This window comes from Brassica napus, chromosome C5, assembly GCF_020379485.1.
Source record: "Brassica napus cultivar Da-Ae chromosome C5, Da-Ae, whole genome shotgun sequence".
NCBI lineage: Eukaryota > Viridiplantae > Streptophyta > Magnoliopsida > Brassicales > Brassicaceae > Brassica > Brassica napus.
The window spans coordinates 51416660-51434293 of NC_063448.1; the positions used below are offsets into that span (position 1 = coordinate 51416660).

The 17634-nt window shown below is 36.9% G+C and overlaps 3 protein-coding genes across 3 annotated transcripts; 2 read left to right on the plus strand and 1 right to left on the minus strand.

Moving 5' to 3' along the window:
• Nucleotides 1-2814: 2814 nt before the first annotated feature.
• On the plus strand, nt 2815-6808 carry LOC106452501 (syntaxin-121). Its single transcript, XM_013894643.3, has 2 exons — nt 2815-3527; nt 6171-6808. The coding sequence occupies exons 1-2, from the start codon at nt 2981-2983 to the stop codon at nt 6629-6631; spliced, it is 1008 nt and encodes a 335-aa protein (XP_013750097.1). The 5' UTR covers nt 2815-2980; the 3' UTR covers nt 6632-6808.
• A 235-nt stretch (nt 6809-7043) lies between these two features.
• Nucleotides 7044-10168, plus strand: LOC106454166 (agamous-like MADS-box protein AGL17). Its single transcript, XM_048759253.1, has one exon. The coding sequence runs from the start codon at nt 8569-8571 to the stop codon at nt 9604-9606; it is 1038 nt and encodes a 345-aa protein (XP_048615210.1). The 5' UTR covers nt 7044-8568; the 3' UTR covers nt 9607-10168.
• LOC106452500 lies at nt 10034-11698 on the minus strand. The gene is made up of 3 exons (XM_013894642.2): nt 11326-11698; nt 10633-10740; nt 10034-10530 (listed from the first exon to the last, which is right to left on the minus strand). Exons 1-3 carry the CDS (start codon nt 11641-11643, stop codon nt 10219-10221), a joined length of 738 nt encoding a protein of 245 aa, XP_013750096.1. The 5' UTR covers nt 11644-11698; the 3' UTR covers nt 10034-10218.
• Between the last annotated feature and the right edge of the window lie 5936 nt (nt 11699-17634).

Here is a 17634-nt window from a genome sequence, read left to right on the forward strand (position 1 = left end):
ATTATATGTTACATGAAGGTTGATGGTGGAATGTGGCGGTTGAAGCCTGAAGTTTTTAGATTTTGGTTTTGTTTTCATTGAATAATGTTTTTCATTTCATGAGAACTTAGTTTTTGTTTTATGATTTCATTTATCTGGTTTTCTTTCTATCACTAACTATGTTTATCTTTCGCTTGATTTTGAATGATCACGTTTGATGTTTTTTCTTATTTTTGAATCGATTTTACTTATGTTTTGGCTATTAAAATATGTACAAATCATGTATTTTAAATCCGAAGAACCGATTTTATTTATGTTTTAGTTACAAAATAGGTACAAATCAGGTATTTTTAAACCGAAGAACTGATTGGGACCCGAACCCGAAAGTATAATGGGTTATACCGGTTCTTTGAAGATTTACTAACCCCGACCCGAACCCGATAGAACCCGAATTGGTTTCGAACCGAACTTTTATATAACCCGAATGTGGTTGATTTTGATAAACTCGAAAAACCAAAACCCGAATGGATAAAACCGAAACCCGATTGGGACCCCGAATGCTCATGCCTAGTTTTCTCGTTCTTATGTATAGGGTTGGGCAAATAAACCGAACCCGAAAATCTGAACCGAATCCGATCTGATAAAAATGAATCCGAACCGATCTGAACCCGACATAAATACCGAATGGATCATGTCTTTTGGTATTTTGGGTTATGGGTATTATCCGAACCGAACCCATACCTAAATGGAACTTCTACCAAATATGATCTTAATTCTTAATATGTATCCAAAATACTTTAAGATATTATTGAACTTCTAAAATAATTATCTATTACATGAAGGTTGATTGTGGAATGTGGCGGTTGAAGCCTGAAGATTTTAGATTTTGGTTTTGTTTTCATTGTATAATGTTTCTCATTTCATGAGAACTTAGTTTTTGTTTTATGATTTCATTTATCTGGTTTTCTTTCGATCACTAACTATGTTTATCTTTCGCTTGATTTTGAATGATCACGTTTGATGTTTTTTCTTATTTTTGAATCGATTTTACTTATGTTTTGGCTATTAAAATATGTACAAATCATGTATTTTAAATCCGAAGAACCGATTTCATTTATGTTTTAGTTACAAAATAGGTACAAATCAGGTATTTTAAAACCAAAGAACCGATTGGGACCCAAACCCGAAAGTACAATGGGTTATACCGGTTCTTTGAAGATTTACTAACCCTGACCACTTTTATATAACCCGAATGTAGTTGATTTTGATAAACCCGAAAAACCAAAACCCGAATGGATAAAACCGAAACCCGATTGGGACCCCGAATGTCCATGCCTAGTTTTCTCGTTCTTATGTATAGGGCTGGGCAAATAAACTAAACCCGAAAATCTGAACCGAATCCAATTTGATAAAAATGAATCTGAACCGATCTGAACCCGACATAAATACCGAATGTATCATGTTTTTTGGTATTTTGGGTTATGGGTATTATCCGAACCGAATCCATACCTAAATGGAACTTCTACCAAATATGATCTTAATTCTTAATATGTATCCAAAATACTTTAAGATATTATTGAACTTCTAAAATAATTATCTATTACATGAAGGTTGATGGTGGAATGTGGCGGTTGAAGCCTGAAGTTTTTAGATTTTGGTTTTGTTTTCATTGAATAATGTGTCTCTTTTCATAAGAACTTAGTTTTTGTTTTATGATTTCATTTATCTCGTTTCTTTCTATCACTAACTATGTTTATCTTTCGCTTGATTTTGAATGATCATGTTTGATGTTTTTTCTTATTTTTGAATCGATTTTACTTATGTTTTGGCTATTAAAATATGTACAAATCATGTATTTTAAATCTGAAGAACCGATTTCGTTTATGTTTTAGTTACAAAATAGGTACAAATCAGGTATTTTTAAACCGAAGAACCTATTGGGACCCGAACCCAAAAATACAATGGGTTATACCAGTTCTTTGAAGATTTACCAACTCCGACCCGAACCCGATAGAACCCGAACCGGTCCCGTACCGAACTTTTGTATAACCCGAATGGGGTTGGTTTTGATAAACCCGAAAAACCGAAACTCAAATGGATAAAACCGAAACCCGATTGAGACCTTGAATACCCATGCCTACTTATGTATATTCCAAACGCAGCGTTTTGCTGATAGCATGAAAACTAATCAAATCTTCTTCTTCTTTTTTTGATCAACAAATTTGTCATATCTTAATTTTAAGAATTCGTCTGAAAAATAGGCGTGAGATAATTTTAGAGAAATTTCATGGGATATTAATTTTTAGTTTATTTTCACAAAATAGGTATAAATGAAGAAAATGACAAAATAAGTTTTATTAAAAAGTAAAAATATATTTTTATCATACTATTAACTAATTTAGACTTTTGGTTTAAAATCAAGGAGTGAGTTTTGGCGGTAGAGTTTCAAATTTCAAAAAAGATATATATATATATATATATATATATATATATTAAAAATTTTAAAATAAAAATAGATTATTTTGGTCATTTTTTCGTTGAATACTATTTTTGTGACAAAGAATTTTAAAAAAACTATTTGGGAGAATTACCCATAATTTTACATGTCTTTGAAATTTCAACAGCAACTATTATTTCCTTCCTTCTCTTTAAGATATGTTTTGATTTTTTTTTTTGGGACAAATGTTTTATTTCAATCTGAATATAGTAAACCGTGCGTTGTACTACTTTAATCAGCTTACCATACTTAGACACCACACGCTTTCACTTTCGCTTTCACCTTTCCGTAGCCGCCATCGTTACTTAATACTTACTCGGAAGCTTCAAAGTCAACCATTGAGTCCTCCTCTTTTGACCTCTTCCTCCTAAACTTTTTTAAGACGTTAAATAATTCATTTTATACTTTTCCTCTCTCTTTCTCTACCTTCTTCGGTCGTTCAATAAATAAACCGTGTCGTTGAATCATAACGACTTTCCGTTGGATCTGAATCTCTCTTTCTCGATGAACGATTTATTTTCAAGCTCGTTCACTCGCTTCCGCAGCAGCGGAGCACCATCTCCTCAAGGCACCGGCGTTCAGATGGCGCATCCGGCGGGAGTGAACCTCGACAAGTTCTTCGAAGACGTTGAGTCTGTGAAGGAAGAGTTGAAAGAGCTGGATCGTGTCAACGACACACTCCAATCCTCTCACGAGCAGAGCAAGACTCTTCCCAATGCTCAAGCTGTTAAAGATCTCCGCTCCAAGATGGACGGTGACGTCGGTGTAGCTTTGAAGAAGGCCAAGATGATTAAGGTTAAGCTCGAGGCGCTTGATCGATCCAATGCCGCTAACCGGAGCCTCCCTGGTTGTGGACCTGGATCCTCCTCTGATCGTACCCGGACGTCTCTTCTCAATGGTCTGAGGAAGAAGTTGAAGGACTCCATGGATAGTTTTAACCGCTTGAGGGAGCTTATCTCCTCTGAGTATAGAGAAACTGTACAGAGGAGGTACTTCACCGTCACCGGCGAGAATCCTGACGAGAAAACGTTAGATCGACTCATTTCTACAGGTTAGTAAAATGGTTTTCTTTCATCATAATAAATGTGTAGAACCTGGAAAATTCTTATTGAAAATCACGAAAATAAAAATAATTGGTAACAATATTATAGAAAGAAAAAAAAGTTTTAAAGAAAATAGATGAATAAACAAAGTCAATGTTTGATCTATTTATTTAAAAGAAATTTCCTAGGACAATTTTTTTTAAAATGTTTTCACAAAAATAACTCTCAATGAAAAAAATGACCAAAATCTTTCATTCAATTTGGACATAAAATTGAAGAAAGTAGTCGTCAGGAATTGAGAGATATTTTCGGAATTTAAAATATAGGAGGTATGAGATCTTATTTAGGATTACCAGAAAGCCTTGGGGGATCTAAGGTACAAGTGTTTGGTTTTGTACAAGACCGCTTGAATAATAGAGTTAATGGATGGACTTTTAGATTCTTTACTAAAAGAGGAAAATAGGTAATTATTAAATCGGTGGTCACGGCTCTGCCAAACGATGTAAAGTCTGTTTATCGGTTACCGATGGCTACAGTAAAAAAGTTAACAAGTGTAGTCGCTCAGTTTTGGTGGAGTCCAGGAGGAAGTACAAAAGATATGCATTGGAAATCTTAGGATAAATTATGTGTGCCTAATGAAAATGGTGGATTTGGCTTCAAGGATCTTATTGATTTTAATACGGCAATGTTTGGAAAGCAATTGTGGCGGCTGATTGAAAAGCCAAATACTCTTTTTTCAAGAGTTTTCAAAGGACGGTACTACAGGAATGCCTCACCACTGGAACCGATCCGCTCATACTCCCCGTGGTTGGAGGAGTATTATTTCTGCTAGATCTCTGGTTTGTAAAGGACTAATTAAAAGGGTGGGAACATGTTCATCTATTTCAGTATGGAATGATCCTTGGATCCCAGCCACTCTCCCGAAACCAGCAAACAAAAACCTTCACAACAGTTACACGGACCTCACAGTGGATTCCCTCATTAATCTGGAATCCCGAACATGGAATTTACAGGCAATCAGAGCTTTGGTGGATCCTCATGATGTAAAAATTATTGAAAGTCTCTCATTAAGCAGGAACCAGATGGATGATAGGGATAGATGGCATTTTATTAACAATGGGAAATACTCGGTCCAATCAGGTTATCAAGTGCAACGGGTATACCCTGATAGGGAAAAACCACCAGAATTTTATGGGCCCATAGTAGATACACTAAAAGCTTTTTGTTGGAAAGTGCGGTGCCCTCCAAAGATAAAGCATTTCTTATGAAAAATTCTTTCAAGATGTATAGCAGTCATGAAAAATCTAAAGGCGAGAGGAATACAAGGGGATATATGTTGTGTTCGATGTGGAAATCTGAAGGAATCAATAAATCATGTGTTTTTTGAATGTCCTCCAGCACGTCAAGTTTGGGCTCTATCTAAGATACCATCGCATCCCAATGTCTTCCCTATTAGCTCTTTTTACGCTAATATGGATCACTTTTTTGGAGAGTCAATCCCAAAATGGATGATCATCAATTTTCATGGATATTATGGTATTTATGGAAAGGCCGGAATAACAAAGTTTTTAGGAACTTGGATATTGATCCAAGAGAAACACTTCAAATGGCAGAATTGGAATCATCACCTGGGCTGAGGCACAGGTAGCAAATGATCCAACGAGAGAGCACCAGGTACAAACCAGTTCTACACTAGTGACTCAGGGACGATGGTGCTTTATAGATGGATCATGGAAGAATAAGGAAGTATTCTCCGGACAAGGCTGGTATAGCACATTATCGGGCTTTGATGGCTTATTAGGGGCAAGAAATGTCAGAGCATGTCTATCACCCCTGCATTCGGAGGTGGAAGCACTCATATGGGCAATGGAATGTATGAAGAATTTAAGACCGTTTCAGGTCACATTTGCAACGGATTGTTCACAACTGGTGAAGATGGTTTCGGAACCAGAAGAATGGCCAGCATTTGAAAGCTATCTGAAAGATATTAGGCTTTTAAAAAGAAGTTTCCACAACTCAGACATCGTTCATGTACCCCGAACGGAAAACCTACGGGCGGACAGCTTAGCACGTAGTGCTAGGAAACAAAGTCCTTCGTCGTTCACATGGATGCGGAGTTACCGATTTGGTTTACAGAGTCAATATGAGTCAGCTTGCTGTCAAAAGAAAAAAAAGACAAAATAAGTTTTAATAAAGGATAAAGTTAACTAATCTAAACTTAGGGTTTAGAGTTGGGTAAGGTTTGGGGGATAGAGTTTCAAATTAAAAAAAAAAGTAAAAAAAGATATTAAAATTTTCAAAATAAAAAAAAAGTTATTTTGGTGGTTTTCTTGAAGACTATTTTGTGATAAAAACTTAAAAAAACTATTTGAGGGAATTATGTTTTATTTAATTCCACTATCGGCTGTAATACATAGTAGTTGTGTGCGAATTTTATATCCCAAGATACAGCCGCATCAATATTGTTTTGATATTATTTTGCAATACTCAAAACAGAATTCACGGTTCTTACCGAGTGTTAGTTTGAATTTTTTTTTCTTGTGCTAGTTTATAGGTATATGAATTAAAAGGAATTGTTCGCTGAAAACTAGACACGTTCGAATATGAGCGGTGTGTAACATTGGGGGACTCATTTAACTGTTTTATTACAGGAGAAAGTGAGAGGTTCTTGCAGAAAGCAATACAAGAACAAGGAAGAGGAAGGGTCTTAGACACCATTAACGAGATCCAAGAAAGGCATGATGCGGTTAAAGACATTGAGAAGAATCTCAAGGAGCTTCACCAAGTGTTTCTAGACATGGCCGTGCTGGTCGAGCACCAGGGAGCTCAGTTAGATGACATCGAGAGCCACGTGGGCCGAGCCAGCTCTTTCATCCGAGGAGGAACAGAGCAGCTACATACCGCTCGGGTTTACCAGAAGAATACCCGTAAATGGACATGTTACGCCATTATCATTCTCATCATCATCATAGTTGTTGTCGTTCTTGCTGTTGTTAAACCATGGCAGACAAACGGAGGCGGAGGTGGAGGTGGCGGTGGTGGAAGTCCGCCAGCTCAAGGTCAAGTGCCACCACCAAGTCCTCCTCAGGCAAGGCGTCTTCTGTTACGTTGAAGTGAGTTTTGTAGTTTGCAAATATATTCTTTCTTTGAAAACTTTTTCATCAAACCAGCATTGTGTTTCTACTTATTACTGCTGAGTTTTTTTGTGAACCACCTTTTTATTTGATTTTTATTGGGAAAATGTCAAATCTTTGGGTTAAATAAGAAATTAAGTAGATTATTTCCTGTATCTATCTATGTTGGGGATATATTTCTTTTTTTTTTCTATCGTTTGTTCTTGTGTGTCGTTGAAGTATATAAGCATGTCGAATTAAACAAGGTTAGATTAAGATCAACCGGTAACACAAAAACTATACGTATTAGTCTTTCTATTTTTGCAAGTTGGAATATGATGTGCTAGAAAGTTGAAACATACTGTAAAGTGGAAAGAGAAGCATTAGACAGTGTTCAAGAAAGCGACGGGACAGCGTTCTATGCAGCCGTCTAGGCAGTGCTTAGACATTATAAGCTTTATAAAACCATGACGATTACCTTCTAAACGGCTGAGAGAATTATAATATTGTAATAATATTATAATAATAATATATAATTTATTATTCACAAAATATAATAATAAATATATTATAGTGTAAAATTTAATGAAAATAAATAATATAAATTTTATTATTAGTAAATAATGATATTAACATAAAATATTACATATATTTACTATATTATTATAATTTATGAACGTCTAAGCTGCTTAGCTAATGTTTTAAGCATCAGTTTTGTTTTTAGTCACTACGCGTTGAGTCACTTCATGATTAACGTCTAGCGCTTTCTTGAACATTGGTATCAGGAGATCTAGCTGGAAGCAAAAAAAAGAGTGAAGTAGAGTAATTTGACACACTGCCATAGCTTTTCCAACTACGAGTCGCTATTAAACTATCACATGGATTATATCAATGGTTTTTAAAATTTTAGTTGTTTAAGATGATTTAGTTTCAAATAAATAATGATCGTTATATAATGATATAAAAATGTCGTACTTGTTAGTTTTAGTCATTACATGCAGCCCGTAACATTAAAAATTTTAGTATGGACCCCCAAGCTAATTTAGCAAATATCCAAATAATGATAGTTGGTAATGTAAATTTGTAAAATATGGGTCAGGAGCCCTAAGCAGCTGCTTATGTAGCCTACTCTCTGGACCGGGCCTGATTACATGCATTCGGTGACAACAGTTATATATTTCGAACATAAATTAAAGTTCTGCATTCTTGTTTACAAATTAGATAACCACTATTGAATCGTAAAATATTTTGACTAAAAATCATAAATACATATTATTATTTTTTTAACGCTAATTTATATTATGATCAATTACGATATGAGAAAGATTACATATATCATTCGATAACCGACAATACTACCTGCTTTATGAAGATCTACGCTTAACTGCATCACCTGGGCCGTCCTATGAAGATCCACGTCTGACCAGATTTACTTGCACTATGTTGAAGATCCCTTATAAATCTTTCTTCCGTAGTCTGCATAATTGTTTAATAAATCGCTCTCTCCGGGACTTCAAATCTAGATTTCATGTAATCTACAATAAATTGCATAGTAATTGCATAGTCTGGGATTTGAACCCCAGACCTGGGTGTAGAAGTCTTTAAACCTTAACCATTAGCCTACGGTGCTTCCATAAATACATATTATTCAATGTGTTAATTATTATTAATAAGTAATAAATTCATTGGATTGACTATGTCACGAATTATAATTTTCTCCCATCTTTGAACATAAATTAATTTGGTATTCTTGTTAACAAATTAGTTAAATTGTATTTTGACTATGACCACTAATTTGGCGTGTGATATATTTTATCACAAACTCTCAACAACCTCTTTTTTTCTACCATAAAAGAATCTGCAAAAGCAGTATCTTCTCACACAACCCAAAAAAATAAAACTAAAAAGAGAGATCAAACTCAAAGAGTGATCAATCATGACAAAGAAGGTAAAACTTGCGTTGATGGAAAATGAAAAATCTAGAGCAATAACGTTGAAGAAAAGGAGGTCGGGGTTAGTGAAAAAGGTAAAAGAAATATCAACATTATGTGATGTAAAAGCTTGTTTGATTATGTTCTCCCCTAAAGAGGTTGAACCAATGGTGTGGCCATCTGCTGAGGCGGCTCGTAACCTCCTCAAAGACTTCGATGCCTTGCCGGCGTTCACGAAGAAGAAGAATGAGACGAGTCTGGAGTCGTATCTGAAGGAGAAGACATGGAAGGTTCATGAGAATTTGAGGAAGAAGACTCAGAAGGAGAACGAGGAGTGTATGATGGATCAGTTGAAGGTGCAGCTAAGCAGCTTCCCTAAACTTGATGATCTTGACGTGAAGGAGATCTATTCATTGATCTCTTTCTCAAAGGACGCCATCATGCATTTGAGGAAGAAGGTAGGTTCGGTTCAGCATTGTCCTCTTCGCGATCCACCGGTGTATCCATTTGAAGACCAGGTCAAGGAGTTTAGGACCACCACAGGAGGCAGCCAGGAAAATGAGAGAGCTAGGAAGACTTATGAAGAGGTGAACATGGCTAGCATTGGTGCTTCAAAGGAGAAGCAAACCTACTACTTGATGGATAAATGGATTTTCCCATCTTTGAAGCAACCTTCCCCTCAAAGTCATCAACAAATCATGATGAACATGGCATCTTACAACAACAGCACTTTAGACCCTAGATGTTATCAGAGTTATCATCCATATCAGGGAAGTAGTAGCAATGGAGACCATAATTTGGAAATGGCGCCGGCTTTTCCACCAATCTTGGCCTGCCCTGATTTTGTTGGACCAGTGTCTCACCCATACCCTTTTGATTTCATAAGCCATGAGGAACGAAGCAACGCTATCAACAATGTTTTCTTTCCAGAGACACTAGCACCAGGAAATGGAACAACCGCCGAAGAAGGTAATGTTGGTGCTAGCTCATTTGATCCTAGTTATATTATGGATTACCCGGGAATTAACAATCATCATTTCTAGATATGTAGAAATGTATAATGTATTAAATTTGGTATGAATTTCTTTGAAACTATGTTTGCATGTTTGTTTTTCCTGCTTCCAGTTTATGTTTTGTGTTTGTATGCTTTTGGATTTATAGATCTTTATTATCTTTTGTTATTTTGAATAACCATGATGTCCGATGTTCAAGAAATCACTAGACGGTGGCCAGACGCCTTATACAAGATTAGTGTTTAGTCAGACGCTTATATCTATTTTTCTAACGTCTAAATGAATTTTTTTTTTAAAACTAGGTATCTGTCTATTCAGAAGCCGACTATACCGATTTTTAGAACACTTTGTCCAACTAATCAATAATCAACCAATGTCCATTTGGGAAAATCAGAACATTGTATACTTAAAAACAATATTGTACACTACCTATACATTTTCGTGAAAGACATGTTTATTAACTTCCAAGTATATATCTGACTATTAACTTCATGAAAAGTTACAATCCAAGGAATAAAATACAGAATATATATAGCATAAAATCATGCGAGCAAGAGACAAAATAATTAAACACACAAAAGCAGGAGAGAAATAATACAAAGTTACAAAAAAGTAACAACACACAAAGGAGAAAGAAACTCATCAGAAGATGTTACTGAACTGGCTGCTTAGTGAATCCTTAAGATTAGAGTAGAGGCCATAAAGCGAGTACTGCTTCAGATTAGCAACCTCGTACCAAGAGTTCAACGCGGTGTAATGCTTATCCGTGCCTGAAAACGCCAACTGGATCCCCAAGCTACAATCCACTTGCCCTCCTTGGTTCGTGCAGCTTTGTCTTTTGATTGCGCATTCCTCTTTGTTGAGGCACACGAACTTCGCGTCTCCAGTGCATTTGGAGCATCCGTCTTTCTTCCAGAACAAGTTCTCAAGCCTGCCCTTTTGGAACTCAAGAACCTGGACATTTAACAAAAATAATTAAACAAAATAAACATTAATACAGACGATAGAGGTAGAAATTTCCATTAAAAAATATGAAAAATCTAGACATCAATTTACAAGGGTGAAGCTTGTGACGACGTGATCGTTGTCTGCAACCATAATTGGAACTGATCTCGCAGCGTATTTTGCACCAGCGAACGCTACCATATATCCCTTTGAGGAATCCTGTAATCACAAAGTATCATTATCAAAACCAGTAACTTTGTAAACTAACACACACACATTTCAAAGACCTCTACTTCTAAGCAACAGGATCCTGACAGGACAAAACTCTGTTTACAACATCTCATCTCACTAAAACAACAAACACAGAAAGAAACCTGAAATTAGTTTCCAAAACCTTTATTACAGATGACAAAAAAAGCTGATTCTATCAGGCACATCATAACTTAACCTGCTTATCCCCTGCCGACAGGAATCTGTCAGGACAAAACTCTGTTTTCAACATCTCATATCACTAAAACAACAAAACAGAAACAAACCAAACCTTTCAAAAACAGAGATTACTTTCCAAAACCTTTATTACAGATGACAAAAAAAAACTGATTCTATCATACAAGAGATGTCGATCCAACAGCTTAGCACCCATACAACTACCAAAGCTTGTCAACAGAGCAAAGTTGCCAACTTTTACAAGCTGGGATCTTGACAAGTCAACTAAACTAAACTCCGATCCAATCAACAATAGATCAGAACCTGCAATCGAAACCCTAAATTCACCACGACAGATCAGAGAGACGAGAACCTAACCGGACGGTAACTAGAGGAACTAGAAGAGGTGTTGATGGTGAGGAGCGTGATCTCATCGACTTTAGGTCTGAATACGGCCAGCTCAGAGTTTCCGTTGAGCGAGAGGCGGCGACGATCGCAGGGAGAGTACTGCACGGAACGGTTGGTGCCAAGGAAAGAGTCTTTCGCCGCGAAGGCAATTCCGAAAGTGAATCCATCGCCGACCGCGACGGTGGAATCTGAGCAAGGCGAGTAGACATGATTGTCGTCGCCGGCGGATGTCAGGGATGACGTCAGCGCCGCCGCGAGGAGGAAACAGAGGAGGAGGAATCTAGCCATCTGTCAGAGAGTAAACTTCTAAACTGGAGTCTTCTCCCTCCGATTTGTTAAGACGTGTCTCCGAGTAGTCAAATAAGCCAAGCCTTTTGAGTTATGGGCCTCACACTAGCGGCCCAAAATTAAAAAGTATGATTCATATCATATTTAATGTAGCTTGAAAACCCACGTAATTACAGTCTTCCAAAAAAATTCACATTGATAGCAGTGGAATTAATTAATGAAATTTGGGGAATTAACTAGAGTCAACTAAGAAAAGAGAAATTATTATAAAAAGAACTGGAATTTATTTGTATCGCAGGAATTTAAATAAGGGCAAAATTTTATACCCGTAGAAAGAAATAACACTGATATAGAGAGAAAATAGAAGAGAAGTGTTTTTAGGTGTGTATTATAAACGAACGCAAACGTTCGTATATATAGAAGAAAATTTACTGTGCAAATAGTGCAGCGGGACCCACATCTTTAATTATTTCAAACATTACGGTGGCCGCTTTTGTTTACTTTCGTAACACTCCCCCTTGGGGGCCGGTGTCACTATCCGCTCTCGCTTAACGTCTTTGTTGCCTCGTTAAAAACCTTTCGAGGAAAATCCAATGGGAAAAACCATAGTAAGGTAAAAAGAGTACAACTACGTAAGCTCCCCCTCGAATGAACAGTCATAGATCCTTCTGATGGCGCATCCCAATGTTATGGATGTGTTTTCTGAATACCGAGGTAGGGAGTGATTTTGTGAAGAGGTCAGCTTCATTGTCGCATGATTGGACATATCTTACTTCAATCTCTTTCCTTTTCACGAGCTCTTGAGTGTATGAGAAGAACTTCGGATGAATATGCTTCGTTCTATCGCTTTTGATATATCCTTCCTTCGTTTGAGCAATACATGCCGCGTTATCTTCATATAGAATAGTTGGCTCCGTATTTTCGCCAATCCCGCTGCTTGAACAGATGTGTCGGCTCATTGATCTCAGCCATACACATTCTCTACTTGCTTCATGGAGTGCAATTATCTCAGCATGATTTGAAGAAGTAGCCACGAGCGTTTGTTTCTGGGAACGCCAAGATATAGCAGTGCCTCCGATCGTAAAAACGTATCCTGTTTGCGATCGGGCTTTGTGTGGATCTGAAAGATATCCTGCATCTGCAAAACCAACCATTTGACCTTTTGAACTTTTAGGATAAAATAAGCCCAAATCAATGGTCCCTTGGAGGTAACGAAAAACATGTTTAATCCCATTCCAATGTCTTCGAGTTGGAGATGAGCTGAATCTTGCCAAAAGATTCACAGCAAATGATATATCAGGCCGTGTACAATTTGCAAGGTACATCAGCGCTCCAATTGCACTTAGATATGGTACTTCTGGACCAAGTATCTCTTCTTTCTCCTCAGGTGGTCTAAATGGATCACTTTCAATATTAAGTGACCTAACGACCATCGGGGTGCTAAGAGGAGTTGATTTATCCATGTTAAATCGTTTCAACACTCTTTTAGTGTATGTGGATTGATGCACAAATATACCATTTTGTGAATGTTCTATTTGTAGGCCAAGACAATACTGTGTCTGTCCAAGATCTTTCATCTCAAATTCTCCTTTGAGATAGTCTGATGCCTTTTGTATTTCCTTTTGAGTTCCGATGATGTTAAGATCATCAACATATACCGCGATTATTACAAATCCGGATATTGTTTTCTTGATGAAAACACATGGGCATATAGGATCATTCACATATCCTTCTTTTGTTAAATGATCACTGAGACGATTATACCACATACGTCCAGATTGCTTTAACCCATATAATGATCTTTGCAATTTTATTGCACATACATCTTTAGGTTTGGAACTTAATGCTTCTGGCATTTTAAATCCATCAGGAACTTTCATGTAGATATCAGTATCTAATGATCCATATAGATAAGCTGTAACAACATCCATGAGACGCATCTCTAGATTTTTATCAGCTGCTAGACTCATCAAGAATCTAAATGTAATGGCATCCATAACTGGAGAATACGTTTCTTCATAATCGATTCCAGGTCTTTGAGAAAAACCTTGAGCCACTAGACGAGCTTTGTATCTCGTAATCTCATTTTTCTCATTTCGCTTTCGAACGAAAACCCATTTGTACCCAACTGGTCTCACATCTGCAGGTGTGAGCACAATAGATCCAAATACTTTTCGTTTATTAAGCGAATCAAGTTCAGCTTGTATTGCATTTTTCCATTGTTCCCAATCATGTCTTTTTGACATTCATAGACAGATTTTGGTTCTGGATCATCGATTTCTTCATTTATTTCACTTGACACAATATATGAGAAAGCATCATCAAGGTCATTTTGTTTATTTCTATTCCATATCCTTTTATTATGGATGTAATTAATAGAAATCTCATGATTATCTTTCGATTCATGATGCTCTGATTCATGATGCTCTGATTCATCAGAATCCTTATCATTTATTTCTTCCAAAATATTTTCTGCTATTTTGGGTGCATCATATATTTCAGCTTTCTTCTGTTTCCTAGGATTCTTATCCTTAGAACCAACAGGTCTACCACGCTTCAGGCGTGTTTTTGGCTCTCGTGTGTCATCCTCCTTTTCTTGTTCATTTGGCATTTTGATACGAGCAGGAGCATTTGCAGCTGGTATATGAGATTTAGTTACCGTCTTGGTATCTACAAATGCATCAGGTAGCTGGTTAGCTATACTCTGTAAATGCATAATTCGTCGAACTTCTAGTTCTGACTCTTTAGTATGAGGATCAAGATATAACAATGATGGTACACTCCATTTTATATCACTTCCAACATTTTTGTTTTCTCCCCCTAGAACTGGGAATACATTTTCGTCAAAATGACAATCAGCAAAACGTGCTGTAAAGACGTCACCAGTCTGTGGTTCTAGGTATCTTTTGATGGGGAATCAAAACCAACATATATTCCCAATCTTCTTTGTGGTCCCATCTTTGTACGTTGTGGTGGTGCTACAGGCACATATACCGCACAACCAAAGATTCTAAAGTGGGAAATGTTTGGTTCTCGACCAAACGCTAATTGTAGTGGGGAATACTTATGGTATGCACTCGGTCTGATCCGAATGAGTGCTTCTGCATGCAAAATGGCATGTCCCCATACAGAGGTTGGAAATTTTGATCTCATGATCAATGGTCTTGCAATCAATTGCAGACGCTTAATTAAAGATTCAGCCAAACCATTTTGCGTATGAACATGAGCAACCGAATGTTCAACTTCAATTCCCATTACCATACAATAGTCATTGAATGCTTGGGATGTGAATTCACCAGCGTTGTCTAGTCTAACTCTTTTAATAGTATAATCAGGAAACTGTGCTCGCAGTTTGATTATCTGAGTTAGAAATCTCGCAAATGCCACATTTCGAGATGATAATAGACAAACGTGTGACCATCTACTGGATGCGTCAATTAATACCATAAAATAGTGGAATGGTCCACAAGGTGGGTGTATAGGTCCACATATATCGCCTTGAATTCTTTCAAGGAACTTTGGTGATTCTTTATCGATTTTGGTTGGCGATGGCCTTACGATCAATTTTCCTAGAGAACATGCAACACATGTCATTTTATTCCCTTGAGAAATCTCCTGGATTTTCAGTGGATGACCATGTGAACTTTCTATGATTTTACGCATCATTGTAGTTCCTGGGTGGCCAAGGCGATCATGCCATAACGTGAACTCTTCTGGGTTCCGTTCTACTACAAGATTTGATTCGATCTCATCGATATAAGTATGATGTAACCCCGAAGGAAGCTCTGGAAACTTTTCCAATATGTGTTTTCTGCCACATTTCTCAGAAGTTACATACATGTATTTCTTTCCATCCTCAGTTGCAGACTGAGTATCATATCCGTGAAGATATATGTCTTTAAAACTCAACAAATTCCTTTTAGAACTTGGAGAATATAGAGCATTATTTATGGAAAATTTTGTTCCATTCGGTAAAGTAAAGTTTGCTTTACCAGTTCCTTCAATCACGTCTGCAGGACCTGATATTGTATTGACGACAATTCTTGTTGGTTTTATATCAGAGAAATATCTCTTTTGTCTCAGAATAGTGTGCGTTGTTCCACTATCTGGTATGCATATTTCACGAATCCGTTTCTTGGATTTTGCTTCATTACCATTCTGATCCATTTCTGAAATTGTCATAAATATAAAAGGAAACATAAAATTCATTCATATAAGGAAAAACACAATAATTATACATTAAGGTGATGTTAAAACATCATTATTTGTTTAAAACAAGAAATGTAATAATTATACATGGTAATACTGAAAACTATTCAATACTCTTATCATAGGCATTTCGATTCTCTTCAGGAGTAATCTAGTCCAGCTCATTAGCGAAGTCGGAGGATTCAAGGTATGAAGTCCCTTCAACATTTTCTGTGAGGTTCACCTCTTTAGCCTTTCCTTTTATGGACTCTTGATATAACTTGCACAAATGTGGGGGAGTACGACAGGTACGGGACCAATGTCCCTTACATCCACATCTGTAACATACAGTCTCACTTTTCTTTGTGGTATCCTCTTCGGTTTCTTTGCCTTTAGGAGGTTGTTCAGATCTAACCCATTTGTTAGATCTAATACTTTTAGGATAGTAAGGCTTTCCACGTTTGTTGTTGAAACGCCGACCACGACCTCGGTTGGTCTGGTTTCTCCTTCCCGAATATTCTACCGCCGTAGCATTCACTTCGGGAAATGCCTTGGCTCCCGTAGGTCGGGAATTATGGTTTTTGATTAGTAACTCATCGTTCTTTTCAGCCAACATGAGTGTTACCATCAATTCAGAAAATTTGGTGTACCCACATTTTCTGTAAATTCGGGATAAGACGTTGTGTTCTTTGTGGAAAGTATTATATGTCTTGTCAAGCATTTCTGCTTCGGTGACAGGGTTACCACAATATTTTAATTGTGCAACTATCCTCAAGATAGTGGAATTGTAATCTCTAACCCTTTGGAAATCCTGAAACCTCAGGGTTTTCCACTCTTCAAGAGCGTGAGGGAGATTGATTTCCTTTTGATTATCGAACCTATCTTTCAAGGCTTGCCATAGTACGGCTGGGTCCTCAACGTCTCCATAGTCGTGAGTTAGATTCTCATCTAAATGCTTCTTCAGGAAGATAATCGCTTCGGCTATATGCTCGGGTGGCGATTTGTTACCGACTTCTATCGCTTCGGTTATCTTTTTTATTACAAGATAAGGTTTCACATTTGTGACCCATCTGACATAATTTTCGCCGGTTACTTTCAGAGCCGGGAACTGGAGTTTCTCGATGTTTGCCATTTGTATTTCTAAAACACAAAATAATAATTTTATTAGAACTTCATAATTTAAAAACCGTTTACATTAATCATACAAGCAATTACAAGGAGAAGCGATGTAAAGAAAATTAAACCGATATTCATCTTAAATTCACTCGGAGTAAATTCTCCAACGAATAAACCATAAATAGAAACACAAATAAAAATGGCACATAAAAACAAAAGTGCGCGAATCATCTTTCTTGAAATGGAAAATCGGAGGAGAGCGATTTGAAATTTTTGAGAGAAGATGAAATGTTTTGGATGATGAAATGGAGTGAAAATGAGTTGTATTTATAGGTGAAAAACACTGTTCATAACCGTTGGAGAAAGGGAAAATTTTTGAAAAAATTTCTTTGTGACCGTTGGGGTTAAATCGAGTGCACCAAAAATTAGTCTGAAAATATCGTATTAAACGGTCAATCAAATCTATAAAATTTCATAAAAGTAAAAAAAAATATGACAATAAAATCATGCGACGGCTCAGCCGATCAATGCAGAGTAATAAATAAATTATACGGCGGCTCGGCCGACCAATTAATAATAAACAGAATATAAGGCGGCTCAGCCGACCAATAAATAATAAACAGAATATGAGGCGGCTCGGCCGACCAATAAATAATAAACAGAATATGAGGCGGCTCTGCCGACCAA

Coding starts and splice junctions, on each gene's coding strand:
- LOC106452501 (XM_013894643.3), top strand. CDS start 2,981: ATGAACGATTTATTTTCAAGCTCGTTCACTCGCTTCCGCAGCAGCGGA. Junction 3,528..6,170: donor AGATCGACTCATTTCTACAG/GTTAGTAAAATG, acceptor GTTTTATTACAG/GAGAAAGTGAGAGGTTCTTG.
- LOC106454166 (XM_048759253.1), top strand. CDS start 8,569: ATGACAAAGAAGGTAAAACTTGCGTTGATGGAAAATGAAAAATCTAGA.
- LOC106452500 (XM_013894642.2), bottom strand. CDS start 11,643: ATGGCTAGATTCCTCCTCCTCTGTTTCCTCCTCGCGGCGGCGCTGACG. Junction 10,741..11,325: donor GTTCCTCTAGTTACCGTCCG/GTTAGGTTCTCG, acceptor TTGTGATTACAG/GATTCCTCAAAGGGATATAT. Junction 10,531..10,632: donor TCGTCACAAGCTTCACCCTT/GTAAATTGATGT, acceptor TTAAATGTCCAG/GTTCTTGAGTTCCAAAAGGG.